Source organism: Gadus chalcogrammus, chromosome 23, assembly GCF_026213295.1.
Source record: "Gadus chalcogrammus isolate NIFS_2021 chromosome 23, NIFS_Gcha_1.0, whole genome shotgun sequence".
NCBI lineage: Eukaryota > Metazoa > Chordata > Actinopteri > Gadiformes > Gadidae > Gadus > Gadus chalcogrammus.
In genome coordinates, this window is record NC_079434.1 from 9,756,789 (window position 1) to 9,778,201 (window position 21,413).

The 21,413-nt window shown below is 50.2% G+C and overlaps 2 protein-coding genes across 2 annotated transcripts in view; both read right to left on the reverse strand.

The window, feature by feature from the left end:
- The window catches only part of LOC130377165 (SWI/SNF-related matrix-associated actin-dependent regulator of chromatin subfamily D member 3), a 32,072-nt gene extending 27,735 nt beyond the window's left edge, over positions 1-4,337 (reverse strand). Inside the window, exon 1 of the mRNA XM_056584176.1 lies at positions 4,150-4,337. Within this exon, the coding sequence (XP_056440151.1) occupies positions 4,150-4,161 (12 nt within the window). The 5' untranslated portion in view covers positions 4,162-4,337. The remainder of the gene's footprint in view (positions 1-4,149) is intronic.
- A 911-nt stretch (positions 4,338-5,248) lies between these two features.
- On the reverse strand, positions 5,249-21,252 carry nfx1 (nuclear transcription factor, X-box binding 1). Its single transcript, XM_056584442.1, has 24 exons — positions 21,183-21,252; positions 21,006-21,067; positions 18,924-20,090; positions 18,464-18,625; positions 18,007-18,084; positions 17,705-17,810; positions 17,341-17,412; positions 16,767-16,906; positions 15,633-15,732; positions 15,116-15,333; positions 14,840-14,937; positions 14,621-14,651; positions 14,263-14,345; positions 13,937-14,045; positions 13,333-13,452; positions 13,024-13,103; positions 12,435-12,665; positions 11,942-12,015; positions 11,277-11,378; positions 10,812-10,949; positions 10,632-10,698; positions 7,485-7,630; positions 6,424-6,528; positions 5,249-5,896 (listed from the first exon to the last, which is right to left on the reverse strand). The coding sequence occupies exons 2-24, from the start codon at positions 21,022-21,024 to the stop codon at positions 5,818-5,820; spliced, it is 3,525 nt and encodes a 1,174-aa protein (XP_056440417.1). The 5' UTR covers positions 21,025-21,067; positions 21,183-21,252; the 3' UTR covers positions 5,249-5,817.
- Positions 21,253-21,413: the final 161 nt, after the last annotated feature.

Genomic DNA, 21,413 nt, shown 5'->3' on the forward strand with positions numbered 1-21,413 from the left:
GGGATGGGGGGGATGGGGGGGGGCAGGGCCCGGTGAGAGGCGGTGGAATCGTCTGATTTCCTCCCTCTACAGGGCCCCTCGCCTTTTTCCCTTTCCCCCGCGTTTCAGGAACTCCAAACAAAGCTTCTTAAAGGCCCAACGCGGGCCTGCCGCTCAATGGCTGCTGCCTCATCAAAGACACTGTACAAAGACCCCAGACCTGCACTTTATCCCCGGGGATTAACCCTGGCAGGAGGGCGGGGGGGGGGGCGAGGGGGCTGTAATGGAGGTGGACCTGCACCTGCACAGAGGCCGTGGTTGCCGTGAGCAACGACAGAATGGCAACTAGAATTAGAATTCTTCGGAGCGCTCTGATCCCGCGGTGAGAATTCGGACCGCGGCGGTGAGCGTTTGTTATGCTAAGCGTCCCGGTCGTCGCGGCTACACAAAAGGGCTTGTTTTTCTGGCCTTGGATCTGGAGGTTGGTTTGTGGATGAAATGTCTTTAAGCCTGGCTAGCTCGGGTGGACGTTGGGCATGGTTAGCGTTGGCTAGGTTTAGTGTTTGCTGGGGTGAGGGTCGGCTGCTATTAGTACGATTTGTTCCCTTTCCCCTCCTGAGAAGAGAAAAAGTGTTGCGTTGGAACAAACCCCCCAGGCTTTACCTGATACATGGGCATTTCCTGTTTGCTGTAGCCATGACAACGGCATATTCTGCCTCACTTCCCAGCCAATGGGAGGAGGGGAAGCCTGACTGCAGTGAGGGTGTTTGAAACTGGAGCACGAGGCCTCGGCGAGCTACATTTAACACTCCAACGACCGCGCGGCTACAGCTAGCCCACATCGCTAGGCTAAGCGTAAGCTACGGGCCCCTAGCCTAGAAGGTCAGGGGTTAAGGTTAGTGGTTTCAGGGTCTGGACTGAGATCTGAAACTCGGATCACAGTGGTAAAGTAATTCTCAGTCGGTGTGTGTTACATTCCATCTAGCGGAAAAACAGCAGTGGTTGAATATGTGGAATATTCCTCTGGCTAGAAACCCTGATCTCTCTCTCTCCCTCCCTCTCTCTCTCTCTCTCTCTCTCTCTCTCTCTCTCTCTCTCTCCCTCTTTCCCTCTCTCTACTTCCTCTCCAGCTCACTTCTGAATTGACTTTATCGCTTTTTAAAGCAGACTGGAGAGGAAGAGAGAGAGAGAGAGAGAGAGAGAGAGAGAGAGAGATAGAGAGAGAGAGAGAGGGAGAGCGGGAGAGAGAGAAAGCGAGAAAGAGGGCGAGAGAAAGTGAGCGAGACAGAGAGACAGACAGAGAGAGAGAGAAACAAACAACCCATTCTCCCCCTCCTGGTCATCAAGCAGGGATCTCTGAGTATTTTCTTTCTGATCAGGTTAATGAAATGGGCCGTGTTACCATCAGCCTCGGTCAGCAGCGTAGATGCAGGTCTTTACCGGTCCAAACCCGATCTAAATCCGGTTTCCACCGGTCCCAACTAGATCTGAATCAGTTGCCTCATTAACCCAAAGAAACCCTCGCTCTCCTGGAACATAGAGTACAGTGGAGCTCGAGCGCCCGCCGCATCATAAATAATACAGTGTGGAGATTTGGTTGGTCTGCGGCCCCGGAGAGACAAGGACAAAATTGCATTCTGCAGCATAATGCAGCACTGCTGCACGGCTGCATGCGCCGCTGCAGGTCGTCCTGCTCAGTCATGGCGGGGACCCGGCCCGTGATCGAATGTTTTGCATCTAAATGGGTCAGCCGGGCCGCTGAACCCAAGCCTCTTTATGCCCCGCGCGGCCCACCAAGCCATCAGACATCTGTCCAATTAAAAGGCGGGAAACGGAGAGAGGCACTATATTTAAAGTACCGGCCGTGCTTTGGGTCGGCTCATAGGGGTGGATAGTTATTAAAAACCCAGCTCTGTAATTTTGGCTTCGGCTGTGCGAAAGTCATATGCAATTGAGTCGGCGAACTGGGTCTGAAATGGGATAAAATTGTAAATTCTAAAGGGGTAATCCCGTGAGTGTAGAAACGTCTACACGGCCTGAATGATTCTGTCTTCAGTTCAACAACAGTCCATCTAGGACAGCTCTACATTATCGTTTATACACCGGCCATGTTTGTACACTTCAGGCAATGAGATTCACCTGTATATTGAATACACATTCAACCAACCGTGAGGGTGCTCAACATTTAGCGGTGTATTACTTGAAGTAGTGTTGCACTGTGTCCTGCCCTGCGTGGCGACATCAGTAGTTCTAATGGGTCTGGGTTGTACTGAGACATCTCTTGTTGCATGGAGAACAAGCAGACAGTCAGCGATTCATCCAGCGCACACATTCCTCTTCTGCCAAAAAAGGAAGTGGTCCATTGTGCGTTCATCCCAACACATAACTCAAGCGACGAGGCGCAGAGAACTTTTAGATCGGAAGAGCGATTTACTTTGGAGGGTAGAGAGATATATGCAATACGCATCGCGCTCTCTCTATTTCTCTCTCTCTCTCTGTCCGTCTCTCTCTATCTCTCACTCTGGCATCTTCCCTGATCAATGTGCAGCCCTGGAAAAACACCAGCACCGACCAGGAACCTGGTGGTCTACCCGGGAGGTGGCGGTTTCGTGTGACCCAAGGGGGGGATCGTCTGACTGCCAGAAGGCAGACCTGAGCGCGGGGAGAGAGCCGGGGCCCCGTCGAGATGTAAAAGGAGAAGTCGCGTCACAACGCAACATTCAGCACACTAGCAACAAGCTCTCCCTGCGCCCGGGGAACCAGGAGATGCAAACACTTGCGATCCGCCGAAGAGGCCGTCAACAGCCGAGGAGTTACGTCATGTGATCGGCATCAAGTTCAGACCACCAATAATCTCTTGTGTGCGACGGGCTTTGTGTTGAACAGGGAAACGCAAGTAATGACCAGCAGCAGCGGCAGGAACATGATCTAATATGGGCTTTCCTGTGTGGAATATGATCAACGAAAAATGTACTAGACCTCATACTGAGACGTATCTACAACTAATATAGAAACGGAAGGGAATTGAAACCACAGGCAAATGAAAGTGGACAGACTATTCCCCTAACCCAACCATTATTCTCGCTCACATCGCTCGGCAGCTATTATGCTATTATTGAAGAATTACAAGTATTCACTGTTTGCATTACTGGATTTAATAGAATGTGAGGAAGAAAATCACAAACATAGAGGCCTACGCCATACATTTATAAAGCTCAAACAATTCTACACCAATATCATAATGACTATGTAATTAATGCTATACAAATAGATTGCTGTGTTGCAGTTTTCAATAAGTCAAATATAACTAAAAGATAATGTTTTCTTTCCGATATCTATATTCTGCAAGGCACCCTGAATGTGGGTTTACACAATTGATGAATAATAAGAAAGTTTAAGCATCTACTATAAGAAATAGTACCAGAAGAATGACAGAGAACGTTTAACTGTAAATTAAAATGGGCTATCAATTACATTCCAGATAGCTCCCCTTCGCATCAGCACCATCACAACAAGGAAACTTCTTTACAATCTCCCTGCTGATGAACTCCGTTGAGTTTATCAGCAGGGATAAACTGGCCGCACATAGGGAGGAAGGGAGTACGGATGGAAGGAAGGAAGGGAGGGCAGACGGGAGGGGAGGAAGGGAACCTGGGTCAAGTGTTGGGAGATGGAGACAGGGGGGGGCACCCCCTCTCAATGTCGGGTCCCCCCACCAGCCAAGGTTAACAAGCCGCTCATGTCTGCGTCTGGTAGGGAAAGGGTGGAGGTAGAGGGGAAGGGTGGAGGTGGGGTGGTGCAGACAGGGTGAAGCTAACGTAGCCCGGTCAATAGCGCCCGCGCACCACGCCATATTCCTAATACTTTAACGCACAACGTCTACAGACTGTATACAGTGCCAGTGTATAACGTGCAGGTCGCTTTAAATGCAACACAAAGCGACAGTACGCCCAAGCATCTTTACATGCACAATAAATTGAAGCCAGACGGAAAAAGCTCGGGTGCGTACTAATCCGGCTGGCACCGCGCCGGAAGAGCCCGGTGTGGGCCGGCTTGGAAAATATGAGTTTTAATGGTGGATGTGGAGAGCAGTGGCGACCCAAAACCTGCGCACCGATATTCATAACCCGGCGCAAACGCAACGTAGCAAAACAACACAATCGCGCATACCTTTCTCTCCATCACTAGAGGGTTCTGGGCGACACAACAACGGCGGCTGCAGACAGCGGTGTTCCGAGGAGAGATGTCCGGCCCAGTGCAGAGCGCTACCTCACTTCTTCAACTTCCCCACGGCTTTCACTCTCTGGCGTCTCCGTCACTACTTCTCCATTACTGCGCTGAGACTTATTATCACTGACTGCTGCTGCTGCTGCTGCTGCTGCTGCTGCTGCTGCTGCTGCGGGGCCGAGGATGGAGAGAGAGATGGTGAAGCCTGGCTGGGTGCGAGCTGCGCATGCGCGGTCTCTGCTGGAGACGCGGTAGAATGAAACGTTACCAGCAGCAGGGAGCGTCGTCAAAGTACCACCCGGAGTTGGACAAAACTGTGCAAAACACTTTCAACAGGACGGATGGTACTTCGTGGTGATTTCACAGATATCCTCCACAAAGGTTATGTTCGTATTTCATCACTGATCGGATAAAATTCTTACAAATTATAATCGCAGAAAACTCCGGGTTTCCCTCTAAATACATTCTATCTGAAGTATGCATTTCCATACATTAAGGCTTCTACAATGCTGTGACGGGTATATAGGCCTACTGTAGGAAAATATGTATTGTGTAATTTAAATTGTGCATGCTGTATGTGCGTCCCCAGGTGATACTTCGTCCAGACAGTCAGAGTGCAAACCAACCCTTAACTCTAACCTCTCGACGTTAATCAACTTTTGACACCGTCATTGTTACACTAGTGAACACTGGGTCACAAACCTGGTTTGTCATCCCATCAACCGTTTCAGTAGCTACCAACCATAAAAGGACGTCACGTTCGGACTGGTTTACTCGTTAGTTATGTAAGAGTAGTGGTATACAAACACCGGAGAAGTTATCAACACAATTACCATGTCGATCCAAGCCTTGTACCTGGACAGACGTTCTGCTCATCATTCATCTGAACGCTTCGCTTGGCCTAGTGTAGACATACAGCCACTGTGATAGTGTTATGTAAGATACATTTTTAAAAATGTAAAACACATTTGGATGACCTGATTTGAGAGTATTCACACAATACTTAAAGAATTACACATTTGTATTATAGACATAATATGAATGTATATGCTTTTGGTACACCATTAAAGGAAAGATAAACAAGGAAAAGAGAATTGGAGGCAGTCATTTTAATCCTGTATCAAGTACCAATACTACCCACTTGTATGTCCACACTGTAATGTAATGCAGAGGTGCACCTGAAGCCTACACACACCATGAACCACCACATCTACTTGCCCACGCACCCTCCCTGCCTAAAGTCGATCGGTCCAGAGACGGCCTCCTCTCCTCGTACAGAAGCAGAAGAAACACAACGACTCGTCTCACTGTGTTTCACTTTATTGTATTCTTGCTCCGTGTACTCCACACGTAAAGCACCTTGGGTCCTGGGGAGAAGAGCCATACAAATCAAATGCTTTATTATTGTTATAATAAAACTCGTTAAGCATGATGAACGACCACAGCCTCCTGTAGTGCGGTCTTCAGCACCACAGGGTGCCCTGGGTCCCTGTGTGTGTCTGTGGGGAGAAGGTGGGCGACCCCAGCCGTATACACAGGGGGGTTTCATTGGGAGTCCCAGCGACATAGTTCAGGTGAGGGGGCCGACCGGGTCCGGGCGAGGTTGGCGTTTTAATCCTGGACATCAAAGTAATCGATGACCGGTTCCTCCTTCACGGTCTTGGACCAGCTGCCTGCAGAGCTCTCCACCCTGCCAGGACACAGAGCACGCTCAGTAGGTAGGTTTACATCCGACGGGGCAACACAATCACTCTCACACGTCTGGAGATGACCTCCCCACAACAAGGATATCACAAGATAGAGTACCTTTACAGGCGAGACCTCACGCGATGAACTCATTAGACCAGGTGAGTTTATACAGGTATAGAAAAACAGGTGTGTTTATACAGGTCTATAAACCAGGTGTGTTTATACAGGTCTATAAACCAGGTGTGTTTATACAGGTCTATAAACCAGGTGTGTTTATACAGGTAATCAAACCAGGTGTGTTTATACAGGTCTATAAACCAGGTGTGTTTATACAGGTCTATAAACCAGGTGTGTTTATACAGGTAATCAAACCAAGTGTGTTTATACAGGTCTATAAACCAGGTGTGTTTATACAGGTAATCAAACCAGGTGTGTTTATACAGGTAATCAAACCAAGTTTGATTATATAGGTGATTAAACCAGGTGTACTTGTACAACTCGGGTGTATTCATACAGGTGATGCAATACCTGCTGCTGTGTTGTTTGATGTGGGCAATAGGGGGCGGGGCTCTGGTGCCGCCCTCCCTCTCGATGAGTGATGTCAGTGTGGAGGCGGGGCATGAGGCCTTCCCCCTGAGGAGAGAAGGAAGCCTGATCAATGTCCTGCCATATTGTCATGACGTCATCGTTTTGATTTGCTGTAGATTAAATACAGTCTCCGGGCTGCCTTCTGGATCTGGGTCATGCGACATCGACGTCAGTAGTCTCACTTGCGGTAGACACAGGGAGGGTCCGCAAACCCCCGTGCGTTGCGTCGACGTGGAACCATAAGTAAGCATTAAGACCAGGGAGAGGACGATGACTGTTTGATTCTCCACATTGAGATCATTATCCTAAGACTTAAATCTTCTGAAGAAGAATGCTCTAAATCTTGCAACAGAAAGTATGGTTTCACCTTCATCCTCTTCTCATCCTCTCCCAGACAGACATGTCTCTTATTGGAACTCCTCCAAAATGACCGCCCTGGTCACGCTTTTGGTTAGACTTATTTGTGATGAATTAAAGTAAGAGAATCAACCATGTACACAGGGCTTGTTGTTATCCTGCAAGAGCCAGCGCATAAAGGATTGAACATTGTGTCTTGGCTCTATGGGAAAAAAGGACTTGGAAACTCAACCTGTGGGTCCCCGGAGACTACTGGTTTATATCCACCAGCTATTGATATTTTATGTTTGACTCTTTATACGCACAATATCCGACTGCCTAACGATTCATAGTCACGAGCAAACTACCCCTTGATACTTCCCTGGGATATATAGTCAGTAATGATGAAAGAAGTTTAATCATAATAATTTCATGACCTAAAAATGGGGAAATTGGCAACTACTGCTCTAAGGCAAATAAATGTTCAAACAAATAAAAACTTTCCATTACACCAGTACATCCATTAAACGTGTTAGCTTAAGAGGAGGAGGAGGAGGAGGAGGAGGAGGAGGAGGAGGAGGAGGAGGAGGAGGAGGAGGAGGAGGAGGAGGAGGAGGAGGAGGAGGAGCAGGAGGAGGAGCAGCAGCAGCAGCTGGACGACTTACTTGTAGGCGGTGATGACAACGTTACGTTTGGGTTCACTGTCGTAGCTGACGCTCTCCACGCCGTACGCCTCCGCCAGCTCGTGGACCAACTTCCTGTGCTCGCGCTTCATGGGCTGGAAGCTGTGGCTCCTCTTTGGCTGCTTGCTCTGCAGACACGACCATTGGTTCAATTTAAGTTACAGTAAAGTAGGACTATGATAGGAGTGGGTGTGGGCGGGGCTACAACAGGATAGACTATGCAGTCTGCCTTAACGTCATGTTTTCATTCTTGTGGAGAGCAGCAATTATTCATCGACAGTTAAATTCGTTCAGTTAAGTCATCGTCGTCTAGGGGCTTCAGAGATCTACATAAGATATGCTTTTCTTGGAGGAAAAGAGCCCCAAACCAATAGAAAGAAGGAACACATAGGACCAGACCAGTGATGGCTAGGAGATTTGAGGGTATGATCAGTACACAAATATATATGTTTAAGTATGTAGTACATATTTATATAGTAGTCTTATTATGTTGGAACTGTAAACACTGATTAGGAGCAACAGGCAGAAGGGCAAGCTAAAAACCAAGCCCTCTGCCTTCAATCATTCATAATCACATTTCTTCAATTTGTAATCTAATTTCTCCCATATATAATCACATTCCCCATTTATAATCGAATTCCCCATTTATGATCCATGAGTCTGGTGGTGTAGTGAGAGTGAAGGAGAGTCAGATGGTGTAGGCAGGGTCTGGTATGGTAGTGAGAGGGATGGAGAGTGTGGTGGTGTAGGGAGGGTGTGGTGGTGTAGGGAGAGGGTGGTGGTGGTGTAGGGAATGGGGTGGTGGTGGTTTAGGGAATGGGGTGGTGGTGGTGTAGGGAGAGGGTGGTGGTGGTGTAGGGAGAGGGTGGTGGTGGTGTAGGGAATGGGGTGGTGGTGGTGTAGGGAATGGGGTGGTGGTGGTGTAGGGAGAGGGTGGTGGTGGTGTAGGGAGATGGTGGTGGTGGTGTAGGGAGAGGGTGGTGGTGGTGGTGTAGGGAGAGGGTGGTGGTGGTGTAGGGAATGGGGTGGTGGTGGTTTAGGGAATGGGGTGGTGGTGGTGTAGGGAGAGGGTGGTGGTGGTGTAGGGAGAGGGTGGTGGTGGTGTAGGGAGAGGGTGGTGGTGGTGTAGGGAGAGGGTGGTGGTGGTGGTGTAGGGAGAGGGTGGTGGTGGTGTAGGGAATGGGGTGGTGGTGGTTTAGGGAATGGGGTGGTGGTGGTGTAGGGAGAGGGTGGTGGTGGTGTAGGGAGAGGGTGGTGGTGGTGTAGGGAATGGGGTGGTGGTGGTGTAGGGAGAGGGTGGTGGTGGTGTAGGGAATGGGGTGGTGGTGGTGTAGGGAATGGGGTGGTGGTGGTGTAGGGAGAGGGTGGTGGTGGTGTAGGGAGAGGGTGGTGGTGGTGTAGGGAGAGGGTGGTGGTGGTGTAGGGAGAGGGTGGTGGTGGTGTAGGGAGAGGGTGGTGGTGGTGTAGGGAGAGGGTGGTGGTGGTGTAGGGAGAGGGTGGTGGTGGTGTAGGGAGAGGGTGGTGGTGGTGTAGGGAGAGGGTGGTGGTGGTGTAGGGAGAGGGTGGTGGTGGTGTAGGGAGAGGGTGGTGGTGGTGTAGGGAATGGGGTGGTGGTGGTGTAGGGAATGGGGTGGTGGTGGTGTAGGGAGAGGGTGGTGGTGGTGTAGGGAGAGGGTGGTGGTGGTGTAGGGAATGGGGTGGTGGTGGTGTAGGGAATGGGGTGGTGGTGGTGTAGGGAGAGGGTGGTGGTGGTGTAGGGAGAGGGTGGTGGTGGTGTAGGGAGAGGGTGGTGGTGGTGTAGGGAGAGGGTGGTGGTGGTGTAGGGAGAGGGTGGTGGTGTAGGGAATGGGGTGGTGGTGGTGTAGGGAATGGGGTGGTGGTGGTGTAGGGAATGGGGTGGTGGTGGTGTAGGGAGAGGGTGGTGGTGGTGTAGGGAATGGGGTGGTGGTGGTGTAGGGAGTGGGTGGTGGTGGTGTAGGGAGAGGGTGGTGGTGGTGTAGGGAGAGGGTGGTGGTGGTGTAGGGAGAGGGTGGTGGTGGTGTAGGGAGAGGGTGGTGGTGGTGTAGGGAGAGGGTGGTGGTGGTGTAGGGAATGGGGTGGTGGTGGTGTAGGGAGGGGGTGGTGGTGGTGGTGTAGGGAGTGGGGTGGTGGTGGTGTAGGGAATGGGGTGGTGGTGGTGTAGGGAGAGGGTGGTGGTGGTGTAGGGAGATGGTGGTGGTGGTGTAGGGAGAGGGTGGTGGTGGTGTAGGGAGAGGGTGGTGGTGGTGTAGGGAGAGGGTGGTGGTGGTGTAGGGAGAGGGTGGTGGTGGTGTAGGGAGAGGGTGGTGGTGGTGTAGGAAGAGGGTGGTGTAGGGAATGGGGTGGTGGTGGTGTAGGGAGATGGTGGTGGTGGTGTAGGGAGAGGGTGGTGGTGGTGTAGGGAGAGGGTGGTGGTGGTGTAGGGAATGGGGTGGTGGTGGTGTAGGAAGAGGGTGGTGTAGGGAATGGGGTGGTGGTGGTGTAGGGAGAGGGTGGTGGTGGTGTAGGGAATGGGGTGGTGGTGGTGTAGGGAGAGGGTGGTGGTGGTGTAGGGAATGGGGTGGTGGTGGTGTAGGGAGAGGGTGGTGGTGGTGTAGGGAATGGGGTGGTGGTGGTGTAGGGAATGGGGTGGTGGTGTAAAGAGTGCAGTGGTGGTGGTGTAGGGAGAGGGTGGTGGTGGTGTAAAGAGTGCAGTGGTGGTGGTGTAGGGAGAGGGTGGTGGTGGTGTAAAGAGTGCAGTGGTGGTGGTGGTGTAGGGAGAGGATGGTGGTGGTGGTGTAGGGAATGGGGTGGTGGTGGTGTAGGGAATGGGGTGGTGGTGGTGTAGGGAGAGGGTGGTGGTTGTGTAGGGAATGGGGTGGTGGTGGTGTAGGGAATGGGGTGGTGGTGGTGTAGGAAGAGGGTGGTGGTGGTGTAGGGAATGGGGTGGTGGTGGTGTAGGGAATGGGGTGGTGGTGGTGTAGGGAATGGGGTGGTGGTGTAAAGAGTGCAGTGGTGGTGGTGTAGGGAGAGTCTGGTGTTGTAGGGAGTGTGGTGGTGGTGTAGGGGCTGGGGTGGTGTAGGGTTGGGGTGGTGTAGGGGCTGGGGTGGTGCGTAAGGAAGTCCTCCTACCTTGTTAGCCAGCTCCACAAGGTTCTTCACCTCCTTCTCCACGTCGCTTACAAACTTCAGCTCCTTCCTGCACAATAAGGAACCAAGAGTCGCAGCAGTGGTTAGTCGTGAAAGCAGCTGCAGTAGCCGGAGGAAGATCTAGACGTAGCAGTGGGAGGTAGTTGCAGCATGGTGCGGTACCTTGCGTCTTCCTTGAGGCTGTCCGTGTACTTGGAGGCGGAGCGGGTGTTGAAGGGGTCGGCGGAGGTGTCAATCTGCAGAGCCTCGGCCAATCGTCTGTTCCGCTCAAACGTAGCGCACTCTAGGTCACACTCCAGTCTGTCATGATAGTTATTACAGAAACAAATTATTAACGCAACCGCCACTTCAAGTAATCAATTTATTTTTGGTCAAATGAACAACTCTAATATAATAATAATAAAAACAAATTATATAGTGACATTGTTGGCCTTTTAATTATTTTTTTAACTGTAACATAAATCCAACCTGGTTAAGGCGAAGGTTATCATTTGATAACCTATAGTGTTTTAATAAACTACTCATTTAAATAAAAGTTGAACTGTTAAAAATACAATCATTCCATTCATTTCAGGCCTTATAAATAATCAACAGTGTTTGTCAGAACCCTATTGTGTTTCCATCTACCTGGTCTGCTTCATCTCCTTCTTGGTGATGAACTGGCCGATGTCCACCGACTCCCCCAGCTGCATGTCAGACAGCTTGCTGGCCATGGCAATGGCTGCATACCTGCAGTACAGACACAACAGTACAGACGTCAACGTGAGCACAGACCCATGCAGTTCACACGTCAACATGAGTACAGACCCATGCAATAAGACACCACAGTAAAGACGTTAACATGATGACACGTTAACACAGATCAGACCTTACAACCTTAAAATAGAAACCAAGACAGACACCAGAGAAGAGGCCAACATGAGTTCAGACACCAGAGTACGGTGTCTGCAAGAGTGAAGACACCGGCTGTACAAACCCCACAATAGGCTTGAATACCACAATACAAATACCACATTAAAACTAGACTACAAGAAACAATCTCAATTACACTATTATTTCAAACACATTTGATATACAGACTCAAAAGTACCAAAGTAGAGTCAATGTAGGGGGCTTTGTTAAGGAGTACACACAGCAGTAAAGACTTTGCAGTACAGACATCTCATTGGGCTTTATTAAAGGGCCGATGTTAAAGTTCATTAGGGAACCTTTAACTTTCCAGCATTTCACCAGTCAATGCAGTACGGACACAGCAGGGCAACATGTAAATACCAAGAACAGACAGCACAGACCTCTGATAGGAACTGGCTGCCTCAGGACACATCACAGTCTCCTTTCTGCGACCACACTCGCACTGCAGCGCCACCTGCAGGGGGAGCAACAACATGCATCAAAACGTGGCTTTCATTCATTTTTATTTTCTAAATAGGAAATATGATTGGCTATGATGTAACTGTGTAATTGAGCCAAAGGAACCGATAAGGGTCTATCAAATTGATAATTTAGGCCAGTCACAACCTACTGACTTTGAAACTAAACATGGCCATTTATTTAGATAAAAAATGACCACATCCTGTCTACTAGATGTACTGTTTCTCAGACCCAAGATGATTCCGTAGTTGCTTTGAGCTGCTTCCCTAGCCAGCTTAATACATGGTGGAACAGTGGCTACAATGGCGGTCAAGGATAACCTTGAGGTTCAGGCAGCCAGCACCAGAGGATCGGCTACGGAATCAACCATTGGAAGACACCCCAGACCAGAGGTCCACAGTGGGCGGGGCTCACCTTGGTGGTGCAGGGGTTGCGGGGGCAGCTGCTTCCTGTGTGGCAGGGGGCGGCGCAGGGGTGTCCGCAGTCGGACCGTGCGATGGCACAGGGCTGGCTGCAGCCCCCGTCCACCAGACAGTCGCCACGGTGACAGATGCGCCTGCACTGGTGCATCTGGCAGGGCAGCGTCTTGTTGCAGGCCAGCCCACACGAGATGTCCTGCAGGTGGCACGCGATGTTGCTGCGTTGCTGAAGGACAACACCAGACAGTTAGAAAACAGTCCCCATGACGACAGGTCAGCTGACTAGACGACAGAGGGTCGCCGTGAGACTACATCACTTGGTGAGTCTGTCCCCTTAGCGACAACAAGTCCGTCCCCTAGAAGACTACACATCTGTCCTCTAGACGACTACAAGTCTGTGTCCTAGAGGAAAACAAGTCGGTCACCTAGAGGAAAACAAGTCTGTCCTCTAGAGGACAGACTTGGCACCATGGCAACAGTCAGTTGGTAACCACTTGGACACACACAAGTCACTGAGACAGCAGAGTCGTATTGTAAGACGGTCAGACCCTCAGGTCACACGGGTGTGAGGGTGTTCTCCTCACCTCGTGTTTCCCCATGCACCACTTCTGGGTGAGGTAGGTGCAGGGCGGACAGCGCTCCTCACTGTGGCAGTTGTGGAACACTGTGGCGAGCATGGAGACAGTTGTAGAGTTTAACGGACGAACCCAGCATTTGATCCAATCGTAGCAGTCGCTCTCGGCTGCCTGCTCAAACGATAGTTTGAGCAGATACGGGTAATTGATTTTTTTTTAAAGTTAGAGATGCAGCCACCACACACGTATGAGGCACTACTGTGAATATAAATCATAGACGACAGAGGGTCATGTGATCGTGGCGGTCATGTGACGTACCTTGGTGCTCACACTCGTGCCTCCGGGTGCACAGGTTCTTACACTCTGGGGGGAGAGTCCCACAGGCTATAGGCGGGTACAGGATGGTCTGTCCACAGTGGCATGCCAGCTCCTCAAAACCTGAACACACACACACACACGATTTTTAATGATGAAACAGCCCTCCGCTCAGAATGAATGTTCTATCATCTCTGTGCTGCCGGGAGCAATGAATCACAACACGCAACCGAGAGGTTACCTGACCGTTAAACCATTTGTTATCTATTCGTTTAACAAACACTTCCCAAAGTTCAGATTCATATCAGTACAGAGACGCACCATTAAGGAGCAGGTAGGGGTTAGACAGTAGAGAGACAGGTCATTAAGGAGCAGCTAGTGGTTAGACAGTAGAGACAGGTCATTAAGGAGGAGGTTGGGGTCAGGCCCAGGGGTAATCTTGCTCTACGATGACTGCAGGTAGACATTGGGGTTTGAATCCCAGAACCACCATCCTGCCCAGAAACAGATGGGCATTGCCGAGTTGGAACCCAGCAGTGATCTCCAGAGCAGAAAGCCTGTTAAGGTAATGACAGACTTCCTGCGGCTTAAACGAAGCGGTACTCACTGGCCTGCCAGCAGGGGTCACAGTTGCCACGGTGACAGGGTTCCTGGCAGCGGTGCAGGCCACAGCCGAGTTTGTGACTGCAGATCTGAGGACACCTGTGGTCCACGCTCTGGAGGAGAGACACACAGGGACACCTTAGGGTCTACCTCCGTCCTTACAGAAACACATTCATCTCGCGGATATACACTCGCTCTGTGATCTCCTCTTAACCAAACAGAACTACACGTGTGACCAATGCTTCCACATTGATCAACCACGTTGATCGTATGGGCTGTTAATCAGTAACTGGGCACCTCTTGTTCAGTACGTAGGAGAACTCTACTCACCACACAACACAAATCGTTGCATTTGTGTCTTCCACAGGCCCGCTTCTTCATGCAGCGCTTCTCACAGGTGAATATGAGCTGCTCTGCACACACAAACAGACACATTGTAATGGCAGTCTGATACTACTACTTCTACCAATTTTAACTATAGTCAGCCCAGAGGAAGCGGTCCAAAGGAGCTCCAGTCATTTATATTATGTAACAGCTCAATGTTTGTGGCATGATATAAACAAAAAATACATTCACTGGTCAACATCAGTTAATGTTTATAGAACCTTTATCTAGCTAGTCAAACATTCACTAGTAAATAATGATATTAATAGCTTTATTTGTTTGGCCTCTTGATAAAATAACTCACCTTCTTTGGAAATCGTTGCACACGGGACTTCCTGTAAAATTATGAAGTTTCAGGTTTAGTGTTTATAGATCTCTTTAAAAGTAACGCATTTACCAGAGTGCCCAACAGCAAGGCACAATAAAGCAGCACATGAAGGTAAAATAAGGCAGGGATCGAGGTGTTCCATATGGTTGTGATGTCATCAAACCGGGACACTGAAACAGCAGCTCTAGCTCTCACCTTGGCCTTGGAGCCGCAGCGACACCTGATGGAGGAGGAGAGGGAGCAGGGGCCACACGGCCCCTCATGGCACAGGGCCTCGCACATATGGATGATGTCTGGAGGAGCAAAAGTCTCCTCGTCAACCGCCTGAACCACACACAACCCCCACACATGGACGATGTCTGGCGGAGCATGAGTCAACTGTCTGAACAACTCCTGAACTACACACGCACACACACAGTTGAAAGCTGTATCCCTCAGCCTGTCTACCTGTGTCCGTCTGTCTGGTCTCACCGTTGGATCCGCAGGGCAGGGGTTTGCTGCAGCTCTTCCCACAGGAGGGTATGGGGTCGGTGCAGGTGTGGCGCTCAGCGTAGCCCAGCTCCAGGAGCTTAGCCAGGGGGGTCTGCCCACAGGGGCAGCTCTTCACCAGGCTGGGGGAGCGGGGACAGGCCTGGCAGGCCCCAGGGTGGCACGGCTGCTGGCACTGGTGGAGCGCACAGCCCAGGGTCCTGAGAGCACAGAGCCAGTCAGGATGAACAGAGTCTGGGGGGGGGGGGGGGGGGGCAGGCACCGACCCAGATGGTCTACCGACTCCCTGACCACCGGTTCTCGCCCCTGGTCTACAGTCTGTGTCTGTCGGCAGGCATCCATGAGCAGGTTGCCCCCTAACCGCTACCTGCTCCTTAATGGAGTTCTACACTTAGGAGTAAGATACCATTTAAAAAGGACAAGCTTTGTCCCAACATATTTTCTGAGGCGTACAGCAGGCCCTAACTCAACCTAATTCTACTATTAGTAAACAACGTACTTCCCACAGGTCTTCTGACAGCTGAAGTGTCCGGTGCCATCGGAAGCATCCCTGTCCGTCCCACAGAGAACCTGCCGCTCCACCGCTCCACAGTAGCACACTGCAACCAGACAGAGAAACACACCCAGCACCAGTGGAGCCCCGTCTCAATACGGTATGGAAACGGTTGCGACGTCAGACTGCCCTGACTAAACTTACAGGTGTGGTAGAAAGGCAGATTTCTATCACTTCAACTGAATTAAAGAGTCGAAGGAATCGAGGAGTCCGGAGCAAGAATGGCGGAAGACTTTATTGTTACCCGTGAACACGCAACAACAAGGCCGAGCAAAGCACTGCTGGATGTTTACATCCCTTGTTCTTTCACACCCATCCCAAGCTATATTGGCTCTTGTTCCCAAAATGGTTTTCCCGCACACAGAATGCTTAATAGTTCTCCTTTTATGGTAGGACCGGTCAGTAATTCCTTCATTTGAGATACATTGTTTACATTTGCAGCTGGCCTAGACTTTAAGTTGACGTCAGTGCACCCTGACGCCTTGTTCACTACACTGGCAGCACACCATAAATAGGTTTGGAACAGACTCTCCGGCGCCGTGTCAAATCTCACCTAAGGGGGAGAGTGATTTAGCTACTTTCCACTATTAATGTATTTATATGATATATTCGCCTGATAATAATCATAATTTGCCATAAAATGTAGGGGTTAATTTCTCGCATAGTCAGGGTCCAAAATGAACTTGAAGAAAATCAAGGTGTTGGACCCTTCCTTACAGCTGTAATGTCAGCCTCACCTGGCTAATCTCACAGGTGTAATGTCAGCCTCACCTGGCTAATCTCACAGGTGTAATGTCAGCCTCACCTGGCTAATCTCACAGGTGTAATGTCAGCCTCACCTGGCTAAGCTCACAGGTGTAATGTCAGCCTCACCTGGCTAATCTCACAGGTGTAATGTCAGCCTCACCTGGCTAATCTCACAGGTGTAATGTCAGCCTCACCTGGCTAAGCTCACAGGTGTAATGTCAGCCTCACCTGGCTAAGCTCACAGGTGTAATGTCAGCCTCACCTGGCTAAGCTCACAGGTGTAATGTCAGCCTCACCTGGCTAAACACAGGATTCATGTAGAGTTGGACTGACCTTGCTGGACCTCCAGCTGGCAGGGTTGGCAGGTGCCTGCGTGGCACACCTGGGCACAGGTGTGTTGGGTACAGTTGAGGATGGCACCGCACACGCTGGTACACTGCAGCACCGCGGCCTGGCCACATCGCACTGGCTGGCTACAGACAGGAAGAGGAAGTATGTACCGATGTTAGGACGCCACTGGTTTCACACGCCACTGGTTTCACACGCCACTGGTTTCACACGCCAGACTACCATGACAGCTGCCTCCCATCCCTCGTTCTATGTTGGCTTGGGCCGATAGTGTCGGTATGTTCCATCAATTCTGTTCAGATGGCAAGCTGCGAGTCTGCTGGGGTACAAGGCCTGCTCTGATCATGTGGCGGTATACCGACTGGAGATATGTGCACTAGACAGGGAGCAGTTCAAACCAGCCCAAGACCAAACACACCCAGGAGTCTTTAGGATATAGATTCACACGCCAACACTACCATGGTTAGATCTACCATTAATAGCAACCCGATGAATTTGAATATGGTCTAATTATATTATGATTAAGGGCTCAACACAGACTGTAATGGTGATTGATTACCTGGTTTTCCCACAGAGGCAGGACTTGGTTACAAACGCTGGGCACTGTGGACACGGACCAGGGTGACACAAGCTGGGGAAAGGGAGAGACAGACCGACACAGAGAGAGGGGGACAGAGAAACACAGAGGAAACAAGGGACATGGAGACAAGGACAGAGGAATCCAAATACAGCAACAGTCAGAGTGAAACCGAAAGAAAGGAACAGAGAGAGGGAGAAGGGGAGGGAAAGAGAGGCAGAGAAATGCAGAAAGAGAAAGACGGACAGACAGAGATAATTATTTAATAATGCAGGTTAAAGAACAGCCCCATGATTATAGTTGTAGTTGTAGTTCTGGTCGAGGGGTTGGGGTGCTGTAGACTCACATGTTACAGGAGTGGGGGCAGTCGGCTCCGGTCCTCTTCTTCCCACATAGGTCTCCACAGCTGTGGGGGATCTCACTACGCTGCCACTCGGGATTGGTCACTTTACCTGTCAATCACACATCAAGCCAAATAGAGAGCTGAATGGAGTCTGGAGGGGGAAGGCCGTTTATTACAGGAATGGAATATTGAATAGGGATATTTATGTGAGGTCTAAAGAAGAAAGACAGAACCAGCTGTATCACCACTGAGCTCGTTAAGCATGTGGTTTATTCCTGTGAATAGGGAAGATGATGACCACATACCACAGAAGCAGATGTAGGACGCAGGCTGCTTCGGAGCAACGTTCTGGCACGCAGGACAGCGCCAGCCCTCCGTAGAGTCTTCAAAACAGAGTCAAGCTAGCACTTAGAGAGCCACCAAACACAGCATGGACAGCAAGACCCATCAACAGCATCACCTCTTGTGAGATTGGGTTATTGCAGTTGCTGCTCTGGATGGATGGATGGATTAGGGATTCAAGTTATTCAGTTATATCTTATCCTCCCAACCCACCAGCTAACCAAGAGACATCATATGGTGAAGCAAGGAATCACAGAGGAGGCAGGGATGAGTAGATAGGTACCTTTACATTTACAGCTAATGTGGTCTTATAGGAGGACTGCTCGGCTAGGAAGGGAACCCTAACATTAACGGATGGATCAGCTTCCCAGGCCACACTAGAGAAGCGGAAACCAGAATGACCAGCGGTGAAGAGGTTACCTTCAGCCTGAGAGGCAGGGGACCTGGCCCACTTCTTGATGCAGTTGAGGTGGAAGACGTGGTAGCAGCCATGGCAGCTCCACACCGGCGACATGAGGCGGATCACATCACAGCACACCATGCACTCGTACTTCTCCTGGGAGAGCTGCTCTATCAAACAACCTGTAGGGGAGAGGAGGGCTCACTTCACCACCAGTATCCATTCAACTGGTCTACCACTCACCACCAGTATCCATTCAACTGGTCGACTACCACTCACCACCAGAAACCAGTCAGCATAACCTAGCCACTCCCCAACAAGAACCAGCCAATTAATGTCACCTCCTAACTCTAAAGGCATCATCTTAAATCTGAATGTGACAATTTTAGAGAAAGTATCTGCGGCGTAGCATTTGAGTACCAGCCACAACAACCGAAACAATAAGAAGAAGTAGGGAGATGAGAGCTCCTCCTCTCGTACCGGTCTGAGACTCCTTGCTCTTGGACGTGTTGTCCCACCTCTCCTGGGCCGGCTTCTGGTCCCGCTGGGGGGCTCTCCGCTGCCCTCTGTCCTTATCCTTTCTCTCCTCTGCCTGGGGGGGCTTGGGGCGCCCTGGGTCTTCCGGGCTGCCTTCCCTCCTCTCCGCCCTGCCGTCCTCCCTCTGAGCCTGGGGGGGCTTGATGGGGCCCGAGCGGCGGGGGGGGGGGCCCTGGGATTGGAGGTTCTGCTGGAGAGGAAGAAGGCGATGGACGCTCTGCTCGGGACCTTTCCGGCTCTTCTGGGTTCTCTCCCGCTGGTCTGAGTGGTAGTTCTTCCCTTTGGTGCCGGCAGAGCCCAAGCCTTCGGCTGTATCCTTGTTTTCCTGGCTCCATCGTCGATCCTCGTTTCCATGGTTCCATCGTCGATCCTCGTTTCCGTGGTTCCACTGCCCGTCATCGGAGCCATGGTTCCGTCGTCTCTCAGAGTTGCCGTGGTTCCCCTGCTGTCTATCCTGGTTGCCGTGGTTCTCATCCTGGTTCCTATTGTAACCCTGGTTTTCCTGGTTCCGTCTGAAATGCGCCTCTTCCCCCCTCTTGTCCTCCGACTCTCCTCTTCCTCCTCTCTGCTCCTGGGAAAACCTACCGGATCGTTTTGGTCTGCTGTTTGGGGGTTCGTTGGCGCGTGCCGAGCCTCTGGTTCCCTCCTCTCTGCGCCAGCGAGCCTCCCCTTCGTCAGGCCTGTCTACAGGGTCTGACCTAGTGTAACCAGCACCCCTAGTGCTGGTTCCCCTGTATGTACCAGGTTCCCCTCCAGACCTCGGCCACCTTTGGCCAGCAGGACCTCCGCTATAACCTCCAGCGCCATGGTAACCATGTCTGGATCCACCTCTTCCCATACCTCTACCACCCCGACCTCCAGCCCCTCCCTGGGCCCAGCCACCATCTTCTACTTGGTGGGCCGGTGGTGGGGTTTGGGTTCGAAGGGTGGCAGAGTCATGATCACGGGGTTGTTTAGGACGCTGTTGAGAGTAACCGTGATGTCTGGGGTGACCGTCGTAAGAGCTGCTGTTGGTTTCTGGGTAATTCCGCCTGGACCGGCCTCGCCTCAACCCACTAAAACTATGGTCCCGATCCTCAGGACCCCTCACAGGAAGGCGCTCAGTTGGCTCTGAGGAGAGATTCAAAGCAAGACACTTTAGATGGGATCAAGTGTCTTCCCTAGTTCGCCATTTAGAATTAATTAAGTAAGTAACAGATAATAACACCCTAATAACAGAGGGTTTGATCAGGTTCGTTGAGTTGATTACGTACATAATTATCTGGGATATATGGCTTGCGGTGCCTTATTGTGCAAGAGGACATAAAACGTTTCCTGAAGGTACAATGCTATTAACTTACAGATAGCAAACAGGCTGAGACCGGCTGCAGTGAATGATAAACTACAATGACAAAAGCTACAAACGCCCAGGCTTAGACTCGTCGATAGTTACTTTGTTGTCTATACAGTGGTCAGTACATCGAAATCCATGGCTCATTTGCATTGACAGCTAGCACAATTCAGTAGGATGCCATGACAACAGCGAATACCTGATCATCTATTGATTCCGAGCATTGTACAACCATAGTTATAAACATACCATTTATATTTGACGCTGCGAATCATTATACCAATACTAGCAGTAAAACAATGCCCAGCACAATCAGTTGCAAGTTGTTTCACCTTGTTGGCTATCCCAGAAAATATCGATATGTAGAGGTTAAGAACTGGGGGACAGAATAGTCTGATGGTCAGGGTGCTAGGAGTCCCAGCAGAAAGGGTCTAACCAGAATCACTCCAGGTCTCTTCGGATGAAAGCGACTGACAAATCACTAAAAAGAGTCAAAAACTTGGTGGCTAACGTTAGCTAAAAGTTACATTTAGCGGCTAACGGTAGCTTGCTGGCTAGTTTATAGCATAAATAAAACAAGGAGCCCATCTAAGCTATGAGAAAACTTTTTAATCAAACGTTTACAATGGGTTATGATGAAATAGTCAAAGGGAATCGTGAAACTTAGTGGTCAGTTGTTAAAATGAAAAGGTTACCTGACGAGCCCTCTGCCATTCAGCCGACTATAATTCACTCCTTTAGCTTCATACACTGTACGCTGTATTAGACACAGAAGTACAACTGATTAGTTATTCCTCAAAAACATTAAAATTACTAATCCAATGGCACAGTCATAAAAACATAATTATTTCAAAAGGAAAGCACGAAAGTACCATTCGCTCCACCTGCTTCCAACGCGACTCCCTGACGTCAGGCATCAGCCTGTGCTGCTGACACTCTTCCGGTAGATCCTTAAAGGGGAAGTTATAACAATTATGGATAAAATCATCAGAATTTTATATAAATTACTAAAAAGAAACAGCTACTTTCAGAAAGTGGAAAAAGATATGCAGTGGTTGCACTTAACAAATCAAAGATTCAGAAACCGGAATATACTTCGGTGA